The 19,266-nt window shown below is 38.9% G+C and overlaps 1 protein-coding gene across 1 annotated transcript in view; it reads left to right on the top strand.

The window, feature by feature from the left end:
* LOC137502158 (ribosome biogenesis protein WDR12 homolog) overlaps positions 1 to 18,195 on the top strand; it is a 59,647-nt gene extending 41,452 nt beyond the window's left edge. The window contains exons 8-9 of the mRNA XM_068229148.1: positions 2,999 to 3,131; positions 18,045 to 18,195. Coding sequence (XP_068085249.1) covers positions 2,999 to 3,131; positions 18,045 to 18,195 — 284 coding nt within the window. The remainder of the gene's footprint in view (positions 1 to 2,998; positions 3,132 to 18,044) is intronic.
* Positions 18,196 to 19,266: the final 1,071 nt, after the last annotated feature.

Here is a 19,266-nt window from a genome sequence, read left to right as displayed (position 1 = left end):
ACCGTGGGTCTGCGTTGCCAGTGATTAGTACCCACTATGAGAGGAACACCACGGGAATGCCGGCGCCCGTGCTTAGTACACTTAGGTGAGGAACCTCATCGGTTTACCTTGGCTATGAGTGGCGCCATTGTGTGAGAAACACCATAGGTCTGCGTTACCTTTACGACGTACAATACTTGTGAGTAGTACCTTACTGTTTGGAACGCCGTGAGTTTACGCTACCTTTGATTTGTACCGCAGCTCGAGAAATATCATGGTTCTACTTCTCGCGACTTGTACCATACTGAGGGGCCGTAGACCTGGTTTTTGGACTCCTTCAGACATCAAGCATAATCGATTCAGGACTATGCTTTATAGGTGGTCCCTTGGTCAGTAATACTATTATTTATGACCGTTTTTGAGTCGGATCCACTGTTTTTTGTTTGTTTCTTGTTTGTTTTTTGTTATTTTTTGGGTTCATGTCCATCCATTCATTTTTCATGACATTTTTATTTATTTTGGTCAGTGGATTTCTTGAACTTTTTGTTATTTCATTTCGTACCATTAGGGGCCAATGACCTCGATGTTAGGCCCCTTAAAACAACAAGCATCATCATCATCATCATCATCATCATCATTTGTGAGGTTATGTCACGAAACATTTGCTGTAGGCCTATATAGATATCTATATCAGTTTAGTTAATGTAAGAACCTGTAATTAATATTATATAATTTATTATTACCTGTATATGATGTGTAATCCACTTCAGTATTGTGTAACAGATTGTAATATCCAAAATGGTACTAGGTAGACAAGAACTCTGTGGAATATTCTGTACATTACATCTGGGCCTTAAGCACTCTAGAATTACGAGAAAATGTATCTTTCTAGAAGCCTGCGAGTCACGTATGTGAGCAGGTGGTCTTGATGGTAGAGACGAGTTATTGTTTAGTAGGAGTTACGGTGTAATAGGAATTATGATTGTAACCACGTGTTGTGTTGAACCGAGATGCTGTAGCTGTCAGCAGTCAGCTGTTTCGACCGTGTTTTAAGGTTGCGATCTCCATGTGCTGTTAAAATGTTAAAATGACAGTTTGTTGTTGTGTGTATTTTGTTTGTGACAGCAGTTGATTAGGTTATGCAGAGGTGCCAACCATTACGGATTATTCGTAATTATTACGGATTTCACCTCACGATTACGGCATTACGTTCAAAGGGGAAATTATGAAAACACAACAATATCACGAAAAAATAATTTTCTACGGGGAAAAGAGGAATCCTTTCGTGCATTAATGCTCAACCCTCCTTGTTTCATCGCTTGTGGGTTGGCAGCGATACTTCAAACACCACTTCCTTTTCCTATCCGTGAGCGTTGTGGAATTCATTGTGATTAAAAGTAGTTCTACTCTACCTTAAGTGATATTGTATTTGCAGCCCTAACTGTACCTGACTGTAACTCTCCCACATAAAGAGTTTTCAGTGTTGATAGGAAAAATAGGAATTCAGGCCTACATTAAGCACATCTACACCGGAATCGCTTATGGTCCAGAAGGCGAAAATGTAATCACAGGGGGAGAAAGATGCTTCAAGAAAATCCACACTGAAAAGCAGCTGCTGGGTGCGAAACAAGGTACAAAGAATGTTTCTTGACGGAACTAACGGGTAATGTGCAAATTTCATTGTGTAATACAAAATAATTTAGAATGCAGTAAACTCTCAATTATCCGGGCTAATGACCGGGGTGAATGGCACGGATAATCCAAAAGAATGTGTGTATTGCAGGAAAAATGCCTTGTTTTAAATACAGTACCATATAAAGTAGGCTATAATACATTTATAGAGATAACTCACACATATTATTGTGCTCTGGAGAAGTCTGTAATGCTTCTCTGCTTTTGGTTGTTCATCTGTTTCCTTACCTCGAGACGTATTTTGCATGGGGCAATAATATTCAAACCCCCTTTGTCCCATATAATCCAACAGGGTATCTATACACTGTAGAGCCACAGAATGAGAAACACTTTCATCGCTTTCTTTTTCTTCAACCTCAATTAAACTGTCAAATTCAAATGAATTAAATTTCAATTTCAGTATTTTAATAAGGCAAAAACATGCACGGTTAATCTGTAAACCGGATAATCCGCGCCTGGATAATCGAGAGTAGGGAAGGGAAAAGGGGGTGTCATTATTGAAAAGTAGAAGGATATTTTGGATTTTGCTCAAACATTTTCTGAGATGGGGGGATTACTGAAAACCCACTTCAAAGGTTGGCACCTCTGGGTTATGTGTGTGTTTTTGTGAAGTTAAGGTGAAATAAATAAGTATTACCAACTGACAGCCTTTTGTGTGCATCTTTGTGGATACATCAACTAACATGACAACTTTCTTCTTACAAAATTGTACAAAATTATTTTTGATATCCTCCTAGTCAATAATATATTATTTCACGTCCTATTAAGATGTAACCTTACACAGACATAGACATCTTTCAACTGGTCATTGGTTCATCCTCAGTAAGGCATATATGATGAATTAAAAACATTGGACACACAAAATACAATGTTAGTTAAAAAGTTTTTTCCTAAAAAAACATGATGAAGGTTAAAAACTGTGGGATGGTGATCGTTAAAATGTCTTGAGCTGGGGTCTTTTTGTTTCAGTGTTTCTCTGTAAACTGTTGGCTTAGTTATTATGTTCTGACAATGGCTGATATACTAAGCATTATTGAAGTTGAACCATGAGAGCTGGACTCTATTGTCAGAGAACACAGGTGATACAAGTGGGCCTCGTAACCCTAAAAATCAGATGGTTGTGTCAAAATAGTTGCGTGATGGGTCGCTCACGGTCGATTTGATCAGGGAGTATAAAATACCAGCTTTTGTAGCAGAACGCATCGTATTTGTAAGGATAAGCATGTCCATTAAGAAGTGAACTCCCAAGATATGCACCAGGCCTTTCCAGTGACTGCATTGCATTATTATAGTGAAAAATTAACATACAATGTGTTTTGCTTTTCAGAATATTCGCAGGTACAAACCACCTTCACAAACCATACGAAGTTGGTAACATCTGTACACTGGTCAAGAGGTGATGAGAACCTCTTCATATCTGGAGGACACGACAATGAAGTAAAACTTTGGGACAGGAGAAGGTAAAAAACTTTATCTATATAAGAACTGTGTACATTTTCATGTGCTTGCCCTGGTATCTGAAATTGCAATGGTATTGAGAGCACCTGGATGTTAAACTTGCGTGATTTTATGCCCATTTTGTAGGTTTTTATCTAATGCCTGTTGTACACCATCAAATTTTTCTTTCAGTCCAATACTTTACAAGTTGTAAAATCTTATCAAGGATTGTTCAACATTGCTGAAGTTTTGACAAGATTTTAAAAAATTTGGCAAAGTTTGATAGCATTTTGTTTATACATGGAGGAAAGGTAAAGAGCAGTTATGGTTCTTGGGCAAGCAGTGGGATACATTTTTTAAAAGAGGAGAAACCTGCAGTAAACCGTAATTTATATGGGTAAATACCGTATTTGCTTGCGTAAAACTTATCACTGCATATATCTCGCACCCCATTTTTAACATTTGAAATTGCAGGAAAGAAATCCCCGCACACAACTCGCATTAATTTCTGACATTGTCATAAATACATATGGTACAAGCACTAAATCAAGTTTGGGTATTCCATAGACATGCCTTCATTAAATATTGGGACTGTACCAATTGCTGTAACGGGACTTTGTACGTGACATTGCAAGAAGAAGCTGCATTTCTTTCTCCCTGCAGAACGGTTGAGGCTGTTGTAACAAAAATACCTAACTCGCAAACCCCCGCCCCGAGGCAGCATTCCTAGCCATTTAGTCACACTCAGCCATCCCTCTGACTCTTCCGTCTTTGTCAATATGCTTAACGCTGCCTGTCCGGCAGAGCTGATCACGTGAACTGGTAGTGTTTCCCTGTCAAAGCAGTCAGGTGATCACAGTATTAGGTATCATCCATCTGTTGTATTGTCGACAAGTACCCGTGTTATGTCTTCACGTTTCATTGTTATTTCTCAGTTAAGTTTTCTTGTGCAGGTCGATCTTCATATTATGGAGAAATGTGGGTTATACGGTTGGGTTTACACTCAAAGTGATAAAATATGCTAAAGAACATAGTAACAGAACTGCTGGTTGAGAATTCAGTGTGATTGAGTTTAATGTTCGCTACTGGCGTAAACGGAAAGTTGCATTAGAAACCACCAACCGAACACGTAAGGCAAAAACTGGTAAGTTTCCTGAGCTTGAATACGAGTTGCTTCATTACGTTACAGCGTTGCAAAATGATGACTTTAGTATCTTGCATGAGATGCTACATTGCAAAGCCCGCAAAATAGCGATTAAAGGAGGAATCCCCTATTTGGATTTGAAAGTGAGCCGGGGTTGGAACCGTAGTTTCACGACACAAAAGGGATTGTGTCTGCGAAGGCGAACATCTCTCTGCCAGAGAATGCCAAGCGATTTCAGTGACAAAATCATATATTTTCATTGCCATATGATAGCAATGCAGAAGAAAAACAATTACCCCTTATCTCAAATTGGCAATGCAGATCGAACCCCAAAAAACTTTGACATGCCATGCAACATACCATCATCAACAAGAAGGGAGAATCTAGCGTGCTTATATGTACAAATGAAAACCTAAACCTATTTTCCAGTCAGTGTCCGGGTCAGGGATGAAATGAATGAAGCCGCCATCTTGTGATGAGCATAGGAATTGTGCCGGCTATCGACTGAGTGGCAGTGGATCCTCAACTGCTTGATGAGTCAGTATCCTAAATCACTATTTCTATTATACATAGATCGTGGTATTTTACAGATTCTGATTTGTGCTATTCACAGTTATGTTGTGGGTCATTGTATTCTATAGAGTAGTATGTACCTTTGGCTTTAATTTAGAACTCAGGATCCTCGTGGTCGCACTCCTCTGAGGCAATGATTAATGACTGACAGATTAAATGATATTGGAGAGTCTTGCTGGAATGAAAGATGACAGGGAAATCTGCATTTTCTCCAAGTTTTCGCACTGAGGAAACACATGTGATACTCAGACTTCGAATGATCAAGAGATTGGTTTTTGCGGCAAGACTTATGGCTGCCCATACCATAACAGATCTGCATCCGTAAGCAGTAGATGTGCAGCTGTCGGATGAAGTAGCTCCCCAAGTCTTCTTCAGACATATGTATGACTATCTGAATGATATATATTTCGATTCCCATGGGCAACTTGAAACATAGTGAAACATCTTTAGTACATTCTCCATTAACACCTTTTCCGGCTTAACATGTCGTAAATTCAAAGTCCCGAGTCTCATTGTATTAAATCCATATAAAAATGCCTCACTTATCACATCATGAATTTTCGCTATTAACGCTCAGTACAATCACATTTCTCCTAGCCCTGAAAATGTTCTTTTCATTTGCTGAATAATACAGTGAGCCTAATTGTACTTGTATTTTGCAATCCATTCAGAAGTGAGGAATTTATTTTGTGTTGAGTGTTACAGTGAAGTGTAGCGAATATTTGTCATGTGATAAGGTAGCCTATATCTGGATTAGAAACATAATCGTGTGAAATTGACTAGCGTGGTGCATATTTGACTTATGATAGCCTAGTTATAGATACAGAAAATGGTCGTGAAATTCCTTACTAATGAAGACAAAATTAAAATCTGTCAGAAAGTGGACTGGCGTCTGCATCTTGAAGTACACAGACGTGGCAAATGTTGAACTCGCACCTTCGAGTTTCGACTCAATCATTCCAGTTGCTTGAAGTTTATTCAAAATGGAAGCCAAAGTCATTCCTGCCAGTCGCACATGGTCGAGTACAACATCCAATTCATTGTCAATGAATGTGACCACAAAATAATGCTTAATAACCCACTGCTCCGAAATAAAAGGCTTCTATTAACATTTGTTTTAGAAAGAGTGTGATCTGCAATGATACTTTTTTTTTATTGGCCCCCATGTTTATGTTTTCTTATATATATGTTTTTTTTTTCTTTCACAACTTTCAACCCCAGTGGAAAAAGGATTTTCATATTTGTTCTCTCGTGTTTTTCACTCCTTGTAATACTTTCCTCTCGTCCTTAGGAATGATATAGTTTACACTGTACTCGTGGATACACAGCGTAAATGCCATCATGTCGGAAAGAATTGTTTTTAATGTTTCCATATCCCTGTTGGATAGATTTTATTAGTACAGTAGAAGTCCGATATAGTGAGTACGTCATATAATGAGAACTCTGCTATAGCGACGACTTTTTTCTGTCCCTTCAAAATTCCTATATTAAACTGTGTATCGTCCTTCGGTTACAGCGAGAACCCTATCACTAGCGCATCCGTTATTATGAGCGATTAAGCGCGCGCGATTTTTTCCGTTACCGATATTTATGCACCCCAGCGATGATTACTGCATGTGATCGATTACCTTCGGCATCGTTTTCTCGCTATGTGCACTAGCGATATCTCTCGTCGACATTCGAAGGCAAAGTCGGAGTCGATTAGTAATTTCCGTTGACAGCTGTTCCGTAAAGAAAATTCAAAATGAAGGAGAACATATTTTCGTAATAAATGCGTAAATAACGTGTCCGATAATGGTTGTTAACTCGTTAAAAATTAAGGCTGACTAAACGACCGCTTAATTTTGAGGCAAAATACTGCAATTAAGAATGGGATACACCTCGAGATATGGCAGAGTGCTTAATTGATTTCAGAGGTTAGTTTATATTTTGTCGCGTCTGGTTAAATTACGGAAAGGCTATTATGAAAATTTATAGCGAGAAAATTATACTTTCTCTATTGGCGCTTGATTTTCATCATACGTATAGTACGGTTAAGTTAGGATACGTGACGCTGTTTGAATAAGAAAACTGAAACGTTTGCAACAAAATGCGATCGATCATCTTCGGTACAGTACAGTTTTCTCACTTTGTGCATTTGCGAGCTCTCTCGTGTTGGAGTTGATTAGTAATACCCATGGACTGCTGTTCTCTAAAGAAAATTCGAAATGTAAGAGGATAACACGTTTTCATAATAAATGCGTAAATAACGTGGCTGATAGCAGTTGTTAACTCGTTAAAAATAAAGACGACCGGGCGAGTTGGCCGTGCGCGTAGAGGCGCGCAGCTGTGAGCTTGCATCCGGGAGATAGTAGGTTCGAATCCCACTATCGGCAGCTCTGAAAATGGTTTTCCGTGGTTTCCCATTTTCACACCAGGCAAATGCTGGGGCTGTACCTTAATTAAGGCCACGGCCGCTTCCTTCCAACTCCTAGGCATTTCCTATCCCATCGTCGCCATAAGACCTATCTGTGTCGGCGCGACGTAAAGCCCCTAGCAAAAAAAAAAAAATAATAAAGACGATAAACGATATCTTAATTTTAATGTTATATACGGGAATAAAGTAAGAATGTGATACATCTCAAGATATGGCAGAGTACATCACTGATTTCAGAGGATATTTCATATCTTCTGGTGTCTAGTTACGGCTATTTACATGTAAATTTTTCGCGAGGAGGTCATTTCTCTACATGCGTTTCAAATATGTTTTCATGATAGGCTACATATACGGTTAGATTAGGTGACGCTGTTTGAAGAAGAAAGCTGAGGTGTTTGCCACAGAAATCTCTGGAGTGATACCGTATTTCTCCGAATCCATGACTTTTTTTTCTTTTCTCAGAATCTCATGTGAAAACTCAAGGGTTGTTGCAATCGCGGCCTAACAGTAAGTTAATGAATACCACTGGCAACTACCGCGGTAACCACGCTGCTTCTTTTGACACGCGCACAGAGCTCGTTGACAATAAACGACCGCCTCTTTACTACACATCGCTAGCCGCGACAACCGCTTGTACAGTGCCTGTGTGTTTCTCAAATCTGCAGAATGGCATCAAAACATGCGACCCTTCAAATTCTTAGAAAAGCCATGGCTACTCAGTGAAAGTGTCATAACGCGTTTATTGTACATGACGCTTAGTAAAATTAAGGTTTATAGACAGCAGGAATATTTTCGTGATAGATAGTCGTATTGTAAAGATAAGTGGAAAAGGTATTGCCGGCAATTTTTCAACGGGTTCTAGTCGATATTATGATGCTAATTTTAAGTTAATGTTTATTAAACACTCGGAAATGAAGAACAATTGTGCAGCCGCAAGAAAATACGGCATAGGCCTAACTAAAGCCAGTATTTGGCGTTAGCGTGAAGACAAAGAGCTAAAAAAATGCGTACTGTACAAAAAAATGCATTCGGTGGTCAGCATCAAGGACGCTTTAGTGAAGTAGGAGATGAAATTGTGAGGTATGTGCACGAAAAACGCAAGGGCGGAATGGCCATACCGTGGCGCAATAAACTCGTTCGTTGACTTTCAACGTTCGCGATTAGGCCTGTACATCGCTAGCCGCTGAATTTGGCCGAACCCGATAAGCGAAACGTGCGTGTAGTGGTAGCCGGTTATATCTGACGCTGCGTAATAGAAGTAACAGTTTTATAGACAGCAGGAATAATTTCCTGGTGGATCGTTGTATTGTAGAGATGCATGGAATAGGTATTATGATGCCAATATTAAGTTAATGGTCCTCAAACCTGCGTAAATAAAGAATAATTGTGCAGCCGCAAAAAAAAAAACCGGCGTGACGAAAGTCAATGTTCGGCGTCTGAAAATGCGTAGGCCTACTGTACAAGGCATTCATATGATTTTGTAAATTTCTTTTTGAGCCTGATATAAATTTTTTGAAGGATTCGGAGAAATACGGTACTATATTTTTTTCAGAATGAAATTAAACATACACTTTCACGCCGTATCGGATTACAAAAAATAACAAACAAGTAAGCCGTAGTGTGGATATCATCTGCGGAAACGCAAGCTTTGAACAAACTGATTGCCGTTTCATACCGATTTTAATGTGCATGAAGGGTTTTCTGACTTTTATACAAAATCGGATATAACGACAATCCGTTATAGCGAGTGAATTTTTTGCTGTTACGAATTCTCGCTATAACGCTATATTCATTAGTATATTTTGTCACTTAACATGTTCTTTTTTGTTGTCCCCTGCAGATACATCTTTAATGAGGTTTTACTGTATTTGTCCTGAATGAGCAAATTCATAATTCCGATATAAATGGTCCATAATTGGAAATTATAAATATTGCAGCTAACTCATTCTTAGTTGCCAGCGTTTCACCTTAGTGTGCCAATTTGAGCTCTTCAGTTGGTAACTAGCACACTCATGGCTAGTGTGTGTAGTGGGGGGTCATTGCACAGACTACTTGGAGCGTTTATATTGGAATTATGAATTTCAGGACAATTATTTCAAGTTCCCTGTGGAATCAAACCTCTCTGAAGATCCAGAGAAACTGAGAAAAGCCATTATGGTCTCAGTTTTAATGATGGTGAAATCCTGACATTCACCTCCCTGCGGTAGAGAGCGGGCAACGACTGTTTATGACAATTTTGTTATATGCAGGCGGCTAACAATTGAAGGGACTGAGTATCTTCCGGTATAAGAAGATACCCTCTACCAAGTGCCAACAGTCTCCTTGAGGCTGGATGAGTGGGTAGAGGTTAGGGCACTTTGTTGTGCTTGGGACAGGAAATGGTCCCAAAAGGCAGAAGAACCTACAACTGGTCAACAGCATTAGGATGTGGAAGGCAACGGGAAACCACTGCATTAAAGATCCTGAATGATATCCCTTTAAGTTCGTATGGCATGGCTCTGTTTAATGTAAAATTATTATCCAGAGTTTCTATTTCCCCATTCGGATCACTGGGAGGAATACTTTGAACGCTGCTATGACTAGAAAGCCTGGCAGTTTTGGAAATATCAAAGTGTACGACAACAAAGTTCGAATTGAAGGACCTCCAAAGATGGCACATCTGCACTTCGTAAGATGCTTTCCATGCTGCAGCATCATGTTCAGAGCTGGCTATGTGGACCGCCAACCTCCACTAGGAGAAGGAGCCTCAAGAAGAAGATGGAATCAAAGTCTATATTATCTGATGGCCTAGTATGCTTCATATTTCGTAAATGAGACCAAGTCTCTCATAGTGCATTGGCGCTGCCTGAGGCTCCAAGTAGCTTATGCAGTGGGCTCCACTACATGCAGTAGCTGTGTGTTTCGGTAGATGTGTTAAAGGTCGATCAAATATAAGCAGTATTTTTGTTCCTGAACATCAACAGTTGGTAGGCCTGGGCCCATGCTTCTATTATGCTTACAAAGGTTGAAATTTCAGTGAGGGTTCCACCTTTTCAATACAAAGTGTATGTTGCACAGGATAGTGTTTACAACATGTTTTCATTCAGGGGATCGGTTTCAACACATTTCTGAAGCATCATCATCAGCCTAAATTACAAAACTAGCAAAATACATAATAGGTTATGAAAACAATGTATAAACATCGTGACACATAAAATTATTTTGACAATTTCACATTTAAAAAATTGAGGGTTTTATAAAATATTTGGCATGTTTCTGCAATGTGTAGGCACATGTAAAAGTCTTGTGAATGTCCGTTATGCTTAGGCGGTACCATTAGCAGTGGGAAGAGCATGCTGTTAGATATTTCCCAAAGGTGCACACCTCCACTGCGCAACACATAATTATAAAATTTCTTGCTTGTGAAGGAGTTGCAGCAACAGAAATTTGCCACAGATTTACTGCACAATTCGGAGATCAAACATTGCCAAGGACGCGTGTGTGTAAGGAGTGGCGGAGGAAAGGGGAGGCAGCACCAGTGAAAGCCAAGACTCGACTGTCAGCTGGCAAGGTTATTGCAATGGTTTATTTCGATCGGCAAGGCATTTTGCTGATTGATTTTTTTGCATGAGTGACACACAATCAATGCTGCTTACTACTTTGAGCTGTTGAACAAGGCAAGGGTTGGATATCATTGCAAAAGACAAGACCAATCGATTCGACAATGCGCGGTCCCATACTGCACTTCTAACTGTTTCCATGCTACAGGAAATGCACTGGACTACACTTGATCATCCTGCTTACAATCTGGACTTATCGCCCTGCGATTTCAATTTGTTTGGACCTCTTAGGAGGGCAACGATATGAAGATGACGAGAGTGTGGAAGACTTTGTGTGCAAGTGGCTGGTGACACGACCCTGTTCTTTTACGATGAGGGCATAAAAAAGCTGTCCATGCGCTGGTACAAATGCATTTCATAAGCAGAAAACTGTGTGAAAAAATACATTGTAAATGCCTTGTGTTTTTCAATAAATGTATTTAAATAAAAAGTAAAATCCCATTTATATTTGATCCCCCCCTTATGGTTACAGACTGATGAGCCCAAATTGGCACACTGGGGCAACTAAGAATGAGTTGGCTTGAATATTTCAAAATTTTAATAACGGACCTTTTATATTGGAACTGTCTGAATGATACAACAGGAAACAGGATTCATTCGAGAGCAGCACACGATACCAATGTCTTAGCTGCCAATACATATGGTCTTTAGCAAAGTGCAGTCTCTTGCCATGATGTCATCTGTATAGGGCAGGTTGTCGGTATCTGACATTGGCCTCTCGAAACTAATGCATACTCTAGAAGCCTGCTGTAGGTCCACCTGGTGCTGTAATATGGCGATTCCGGTGAGCTTGTAGATGCACAAAACAAAACCATTCTGCCCAGGGGTGCGTCTGGCAACTCTTCCAGTCTCCTGGAAACATTTCCACAGATACCAAATCATATTCTGAACAATCTCTAGCATTCTGGCAACATACCTCTGTGAGTAGCCTTCTTGAAGCATTAAGTGCCTGTATAGGTTTGTGTTGCCTGTAAATAGTGCCGCATTGTGCGAAACACCCCAGGTCTGTGTTACATGTACGAATTTCATTACCTGTGAGTAGTACCATAATGTGTGGAATACCGCGAGTCTACGCTGCTTTTGATTAGTACTGCAACGTGACAAATAGCATGGTTCTATTTTCCTAGCAATAAGTACCATTGTGAGGGGCTGATGACCTGGATTTTGGACCCGTTTCGACTACAAGCATCATCGATTCAGTATTGTGCTTTAGACGCAGTCCCTTGGTCAGTAATACTATTATTTAACGCTAGTTTCTGGGAATGTGGAGCATTGTGGGTCGGATCCACCGATTGTTTTAACTTCATATCCATCCATATTAAAATCAGAGAAGAGCTAAATATAGAACCGTTGGTACAGAACATACAGAAAGCAAGACTGAGGTGGTTCAGACATGTAAAAAGAATGGGAAAGGAACGAGAAGCAAGAAGAGAATTAGAAAGAGAAGTTGAAGGAAAGAGACCAGTTGGAAGATCGAGAAGAAGATGGTGGTGGTGGTGATTATTGTTTTAAGAGGAAGTACAACTGGGCAACCATCTGTATATATAAAATAAGAGTTTTGTCTGTACATTGCTCAGAATTTGAAAAGAATGGTATTTCTGTATCGGTCATGTCCACAGTAACAAGGAAATGCACTTTTTACTTTTCCGTAATTACTGTCTGCATGTATGTATGTATGTATGTATGTACACGCATCACTAGAAAACGGCTAGAGAGAATTTAATCAAAGTCGGGGAATAAGTCGCTACAATCTAGGCCATAAATAATTTTATTCATGCTGATTGAAATGGTAGTTTAGAGGAAGGACTAAAATTTAATTTTCAAATATCTATGTTATTAGTGGTCCTATCTTAATCAAAATCGGTATGCAAAGTCGGGGAATAAGTCGCTACAATATAGGCTGTAAATGATTTAATTCACGCTGAATGAAATGGTAGTTTAGTGGAAGGCCTAAAATTTAATTCTCGAATATTTATATTTTAGTGGTCGTATCGATAAATACTACATAACCAAAGTTATATAGAATTAAATTTCCGACCATTTATGTCTTAAACATTTTTACCGTACCGGCTATGATAACACAGATATTCATGAATTTGTATTTTTGTTGCTAAGTCCATATCAACGTCGAGCTCGAGAAAATGGGTTAGCAGAATTTAATGAAAATCGGTATACATAGTCGGAGAATAAGAAACTACAATGTAAGATATAAGCAATTTTATTCACCCTGGATGAAATTGTAGTTTAGGGGAAGGCGCCTAAAATATAATTTTTAAATATCTATTTTATTGGTCCTAACGAAAAGTACTACATAACAAAATTTATAGAGAACGCGATTTCCCGTCATTTATGTTTTATTCAGTTTTAACATGCCGATTATGATAAGAGTGGTATTCCAGAGTCGGAAGGAAACTAAATGTGAAGGCCTACAATCTTGAAAGCGCATAACATAGATCAACAATAACATTGCATTGACCATTGGTGGTTGTGATGTTCTTTGTCTCTAGATGGGATTACTGCTGCGTACCAAGTACAGTATAATAGCCTGGCTGAATATTGGCGGGAAATAGCCGGAGAGTTAGAAAACTTTCTTCTTTAGCATGCCATTCCTCTGGTTCATACATTTTTTGATACAGCTGGTACTAACACACTGGTTCATCATAGTATTCCAGCTGTTCGATCCCTACTCTGATGCGCTGTTTTGAATGAGCAGTGGGCACACTTAAGACAGAGGCACACTTAGTAGAGTTGTAGTAGCCCTGGTCTAGAATAACAATTAGGGCTATTCCAAATTATAGCACCACAGTTCACTAAAAACTCAACATTCAATTTTTTCTTAAAAAAAGCTTCTACCTCTTCATTTTTATTGAATTCTACATTCATTTAATTCCAAATTAGCACTGAAGAGGGGTTTCTCCTCTGGCTTGAGGGAAAATTTGCCTCCAAGTCAGATAGATTTTTCCGCCGCCATTGTAGTGAATTGATACTTTCCGACTCATCGGGTACTCCTAGGAAACAGAGTAGTAAAAGGTCATAGTTTTTGTCCTGGGAGTCTCCACTATTCGACCCCCTCCCTGCCGAAAAGGGACGAAGAGTGTTCACGGCTTATGGCAGTCTGCGGCTTGGTCATTCCAGCTCTGGAACTTTGGACTGTTAGATCGACAGCTTAGTCCTGTTCGTTAAAAGTGAGAAAATGTGTGGTTTTTCATTTAATCGAGTATTTCATATGAAAGTATTGCTTTTAACCGCGCCATTCCTACTGACATCATTGTAATGTATGTTCATTTCAGTTGGGAAAACTACTAAGACAGTCTTTCTGAGGATGTAAAAAGGCAGGTGGAGAGTGAGTGTCTACCATTATAATGAAAGATCCCCAACAGATTGTGACTGATGGTATGCGAATGGGTCTACCATTACAGTTAAAATTTCCTAACTCAGTCTTCATATGAGAAAAGATGTTTGGTGACTTCCCTGTCGCGTTTCTAGGGTAACGTTAAGAGTTATACAATTTCATACAATCTTGCTCACAACATGTACACTACCTAACCTAGAATTCTGTATATAATGTAGAATTCCGTAGCGAGGCACGGGTACATCAGCTAGTCCTCTATATAACACTAATCAGAGAGAAAACGTGGAAGGGGTCCAACACTTTGAAAAATGAAGCTATCGGCCAAAGGAAGAATGTGATGTTTGGGACATCACTGAATGTTTTTAATTATTGAACTATATATTTAATTGATAATATGTATATATTTAATCACTGATACGTCATTTTAAATTAATATGTATATATATAGGGCTTTTATCATCCATTTCAATCATCATTTCATTTCTTTGTATCGCGGCTATAACGTATTCTGAACGAACAAATTATTGGGTAAAGTATTTCAACATCACGCATATTTATAACTTGCAGTAAATTTTCCAATAGCCGTTGTGAGGTGACCAGAGTCAGCAGGCTAATTTCAGCCCAGTTCCAGGAAAAGTACGTCATCGAGGTTACGAGAGATATTACCCTCTCCACCTCATGAAAAGACAGTTGATACATTATTAACACCCACTTTTCAAACTCAGCTTCGAGACGCTTTATTTCAGCGGGAAAGTTCAGCCTATGTGAATGAACGTAATGAAGCAACGTGATGGATGCACAGCTATACAAGGGAGAAGGGATGAGACCTCGAATCTTACTGGACCATGTGATATGGCTGATGGAAGGAGACTTTTGAACCGATAAATACCACCGACAAGGGCTGGAGAGGACATTCTAACTAACATTCTCTCATTCAGACTCGCATTCAGATTCAGATTCGGAGATTCGGACATTCTGATTCTGATTCTCACGCTTGGAAGATACTCTTACTACGATTCTACGTCTACACATCGGAGAAGATTTTAACTTAGTTCACTTCGCATCTGAGTATATTCTACTCAAAAGTTACTCTCATTGGGACTTGTTATCTCAGTGACGAGAGGTAGTCAACGGGAGACCGGTTCTGACTGGTATAGGGGAGGAGAGCTTTTATTATGAGTTTAGCTACGCTACTGTTCCGTAATACGGAAGAATACGAAGGTATTCTCTCCATGAACATAACCCATGGTGGTTTTGCACTTAAAATTAGGACTCATTACGACTGTATGTAAGGAGTACAATAGGAAGTGTTAAAGACAGGAAATGTGGATGTAGGACTGGAATCCAACAACAGATGAGGCAGCCTGTACGAGAGATCCACCCATCTTCAGCTTCAAGACAACAGAGTCTACATTTGGTGAGCTTATGTCATAAGTTACTGCAAGTCTTCGCACAACAGTTCATTTTCTTAAAGTTAATTTCATTCACTTTTTCTTTTGCTTCCGTAAGTTCAGATTTCGTTAATACGCCGTTACGTCACGTTTTCATCTTAATAAATAGCTGTTTTAATTTGTATTTTACGAAATGATTATTAATGATCCTTAAATTCCAAGTTAGTGTACTTAATGATTTGTGTTCCGTTCACCTCACCCCTGGGAGTTTTTTGAGTCTCATTACGTATTTTTTATTTATTATTATTATTATTAATTATCTACTTTTGTTTTCAAGCCATAAGCTTGAAGACTGGCGCCCTTGGGATACTGTTTATGGAGAAACAATGACATATCATTTATTTATTTTAATATTAAAGTGACCTGCCACGTCATAAATTTGTCATACATCTGTGGGCAAAGTGGGTACGTCACAAGACAAGGGCCACAAAGGGCATGAAAATTAAAGACTCCCTAGGCCTCGCAAACCTAATACCGTCGGGGTAAGAAAAGAATAAAAGTTGACCAAGGGAGGTCAGATAGGATAGATGAAAGTGAGGAACCTGGCACAAGGAAGTGGAAGTAATGCCAGGACTCAGCTAAGGGCCCCGTGGTCGCCACCCATGCTTCAAAGTTCAGAGCCCCTGGGGCCCCTTTTAGTCGCCTCTTACGACAGGCAGGGGATACCGTTGGTGTTATTCTACCGCCCCCACCCACATGGGGGGAAGGTGGATGGATCAGATATGGAAAGACATTAGAGAAGCTGGATTGGATGTGGCAGAAATAATGAAGCAGGAAAAGTGGAAGGACAGCGAGGAGTGGAGGAGGCTTGTTAACCACACCCGGGCGACTGGAGTGGGACATTGATGATGATGATCTATCCATTCATTCTGTAGCGTTGGATTAGAGCCCGTACACATATAAATAATAATAATAATAAACATAATAATGCAAAAATAATAATAATTACTTAAAATGTGAATAAAGAAATAGTAAAATGATGCAGCAGCAGTGAATACACATCAGAGTATGGAAACGTGACGGATAACTTTCAATATGCAAATTTAAATCAAATACAAGGGAACACTTACAGGCCTAAAAATGACAACTAAGAAAAGATGTGGAAGCTGCTGGAGCCCTATGAGGTCCGTGGGAAGGTATGGCGTTATGGGGGAGAAAAGGTTTACGATCATCACCTCGAAACTCATCATATTAACATAATCAAAACCAATATTACAAGAAACAAGATCATGACATAGCAACTGATACTTATGCACAAATGAAGGGTGTTTAAAAGACTTTAACAAAATACAGTTCCATGACACGGAATCAAGACATACTTAAGTAACTTAGAGAAAATTTGATTTAACATAGAAGGTTGATGCTACATTACAGTGTATAGTTTAAGACGAAAGTAAGTGATAGAACTGAAATTAAGGCAACGGGAACCTAGGGTAAACTCGCACACGTTAAATTTAAAACTTTGAAAATGACATTAAGTAAGGAAATACCGAAATACCAAAGTAATTCAATTAAATCAAACTAAACCAGAAAACATTGAGAATGACATTGAAATAACACTTACCAACAAAAACTAGAGTTCCCGAGGGGAGCCCTCGAGCGCACGCACTCGCTAGGGCGGTCGGATGTAAATGACGCCAAGCGCATGCATCATTTTTCCGAAGCCGGCAGAAGACCGGAAATAGCCGGATCACAATTAACCAATAAGATCAAACTTACACTAGATTCCTGTTTGCCAATACAATTGCATGACCATATATGGTCATTTCCTGGCCTACTGATGCGAAAGGGATTACATCACCTGTTTCAATATCGGTAACCGCGCGTGTGGTATAGGATGCTTCAAATTCACACCTTACAAAATTTTACATCAGATTACAATTTTGACATACAGAATTACATAAAACTTACATACAAAAAAATCACTGTTTGCATCTTGCAATGTTCATACTGTTCAATGTTTCTTGATGTTTCCTTATTTAAAAAAACTTACAAACATGTTCCAATTACATAACAAAAATATTCCAGCAGAGTCCAGAGTTACAACCAAAAATGAAATCCTTCAGCCACATTAAATTTAAAAAAAACTTTAAAATTATATTTCCCATAGTTCCAGTTCTCCGTCCCACCACATATTACACATTCTTCGTCCTCACATTTTCGAATCTGGTCAGTGGAGAATTCTGGATTTTTAAATTATCATAAGATTTCGTCTCATTTTGTACCATTAGGGGCTGATGTACTAGATGTTAGGCCCCTTTAAACAACAATCATCATCAATTCTATGATACTGTATAGATGATAGTGTTGGTATGATATTTTTAGTACACTTCTAAATACATTGAGTGAAGGTATGGTTATTATGATTTGTTTTCGTGATACATGGTTTATTTTATTTCAGTTTCAGAACTCCTCTCTACAACCTAGGTGGACATGAAGATCAAGTACTGTGTTGTAATTGGTCAGAACCCCAACTGATTGTGTCGGGTGGTGCAGATAAAACAGTACACATATTCAAAACAAAGCATGCAAAGCAGTATATGTTAACGTAATATGAATAAATGAAATTGGTTAGTTTTACTCTTGTGTACCATATCTGATTGCTCCTTCATCTTCTCCTGAGAACCATTTGCAAGACCAGACATGACAATCTGTCTGTTTTATTCTTTCTCTGTTTAAAAAAAAATGAAATTTACAGCTTAAACATTAACCTCATGCCGTACTTTGATGGAATGTTTCGTCCAATGAGTGGGAGGTGCAAACGTACTTTGACAGACATTTCCACGGGCGCATGGACTACCTATAAACGCATATTTACGGTTACCAAGCCAGTGAGGTTTGTTCTATAAGTTTTAAAATGTAACCAACAGATGTCAGGAACTACCTGAACTTCATTTTTATATCACAAATGGTTAACTCGCCCCTGGAATAAGAAAAGTAAAACGCATTTCACCACATGTTATTTGTAAAGTAATATGACAGTGCCCTGGAGCGGCGTAAATGATGTTATTCGTGATTGGCTTGAAGAATATTGATGTTGAGATTCACAATGAAAGTGTGCGAAGTGAAAATAATTCAACTTCAAATGTTGTTGGTGAAGGTGAATCTGATTCTGTTTCCAGAGAGCCGGCACCAATGGATAATTAGAGATTTACACAACGTTCACCATTAATGTCATTAATAACTGGAACTGGGAACTTGAAAATAATAAACCTACTGATGTTGCATGTAAGCCAGTTTATGAAATTCACTCTGTGGTAAAGAGAAGGTTAGGAGATAAGCCAACAGAAATGTAAGTGGTCATTGAATTTCTAACCCCACAATTCTGGGATCATGTAAGAAAAGAAAGTAGTGCTTAGGTTTGTAAATATTGTGCATATTTGCCAAATTTCCCTCACACTGCTAATATCCGCTGACACCTCAGAGTCGATATACTCGCTACTACTCATCAGAAATGGCTCCAGTTCAGAATAAATTATAGCTATCCAGGTGATGCAGAATGGTGCAATATGGGGAATCTGCAAGGATACCTCATTAGAGTACCTCAAATAAGAGGTTGCTTTGTATGTGGATGCCTACTTTTTTAAGTTTTCTGTACATAAAAGGACATCTCCAAACCATAC

Source organism: Anabrus simplex, chromosome 9, assembly GCF_040414725.1.
Source record: "Anabrus simplex isolate iqAnaSimp1 chromosome 9, ASM4041472v1, whole genome shotgun sequence".
Taxonomy (NCBI): Eukaryota; Metazoa; Arthropoda; class Insecta; order Orthoptera; family Tettigoniidae; genus Anabrus; species Anabrus simplex.
The sequence above is the reverse complement of the archived record's forward strand: the minus strand, read 5'-3'. Positions and strand labels throughout refer to the sequence as shown.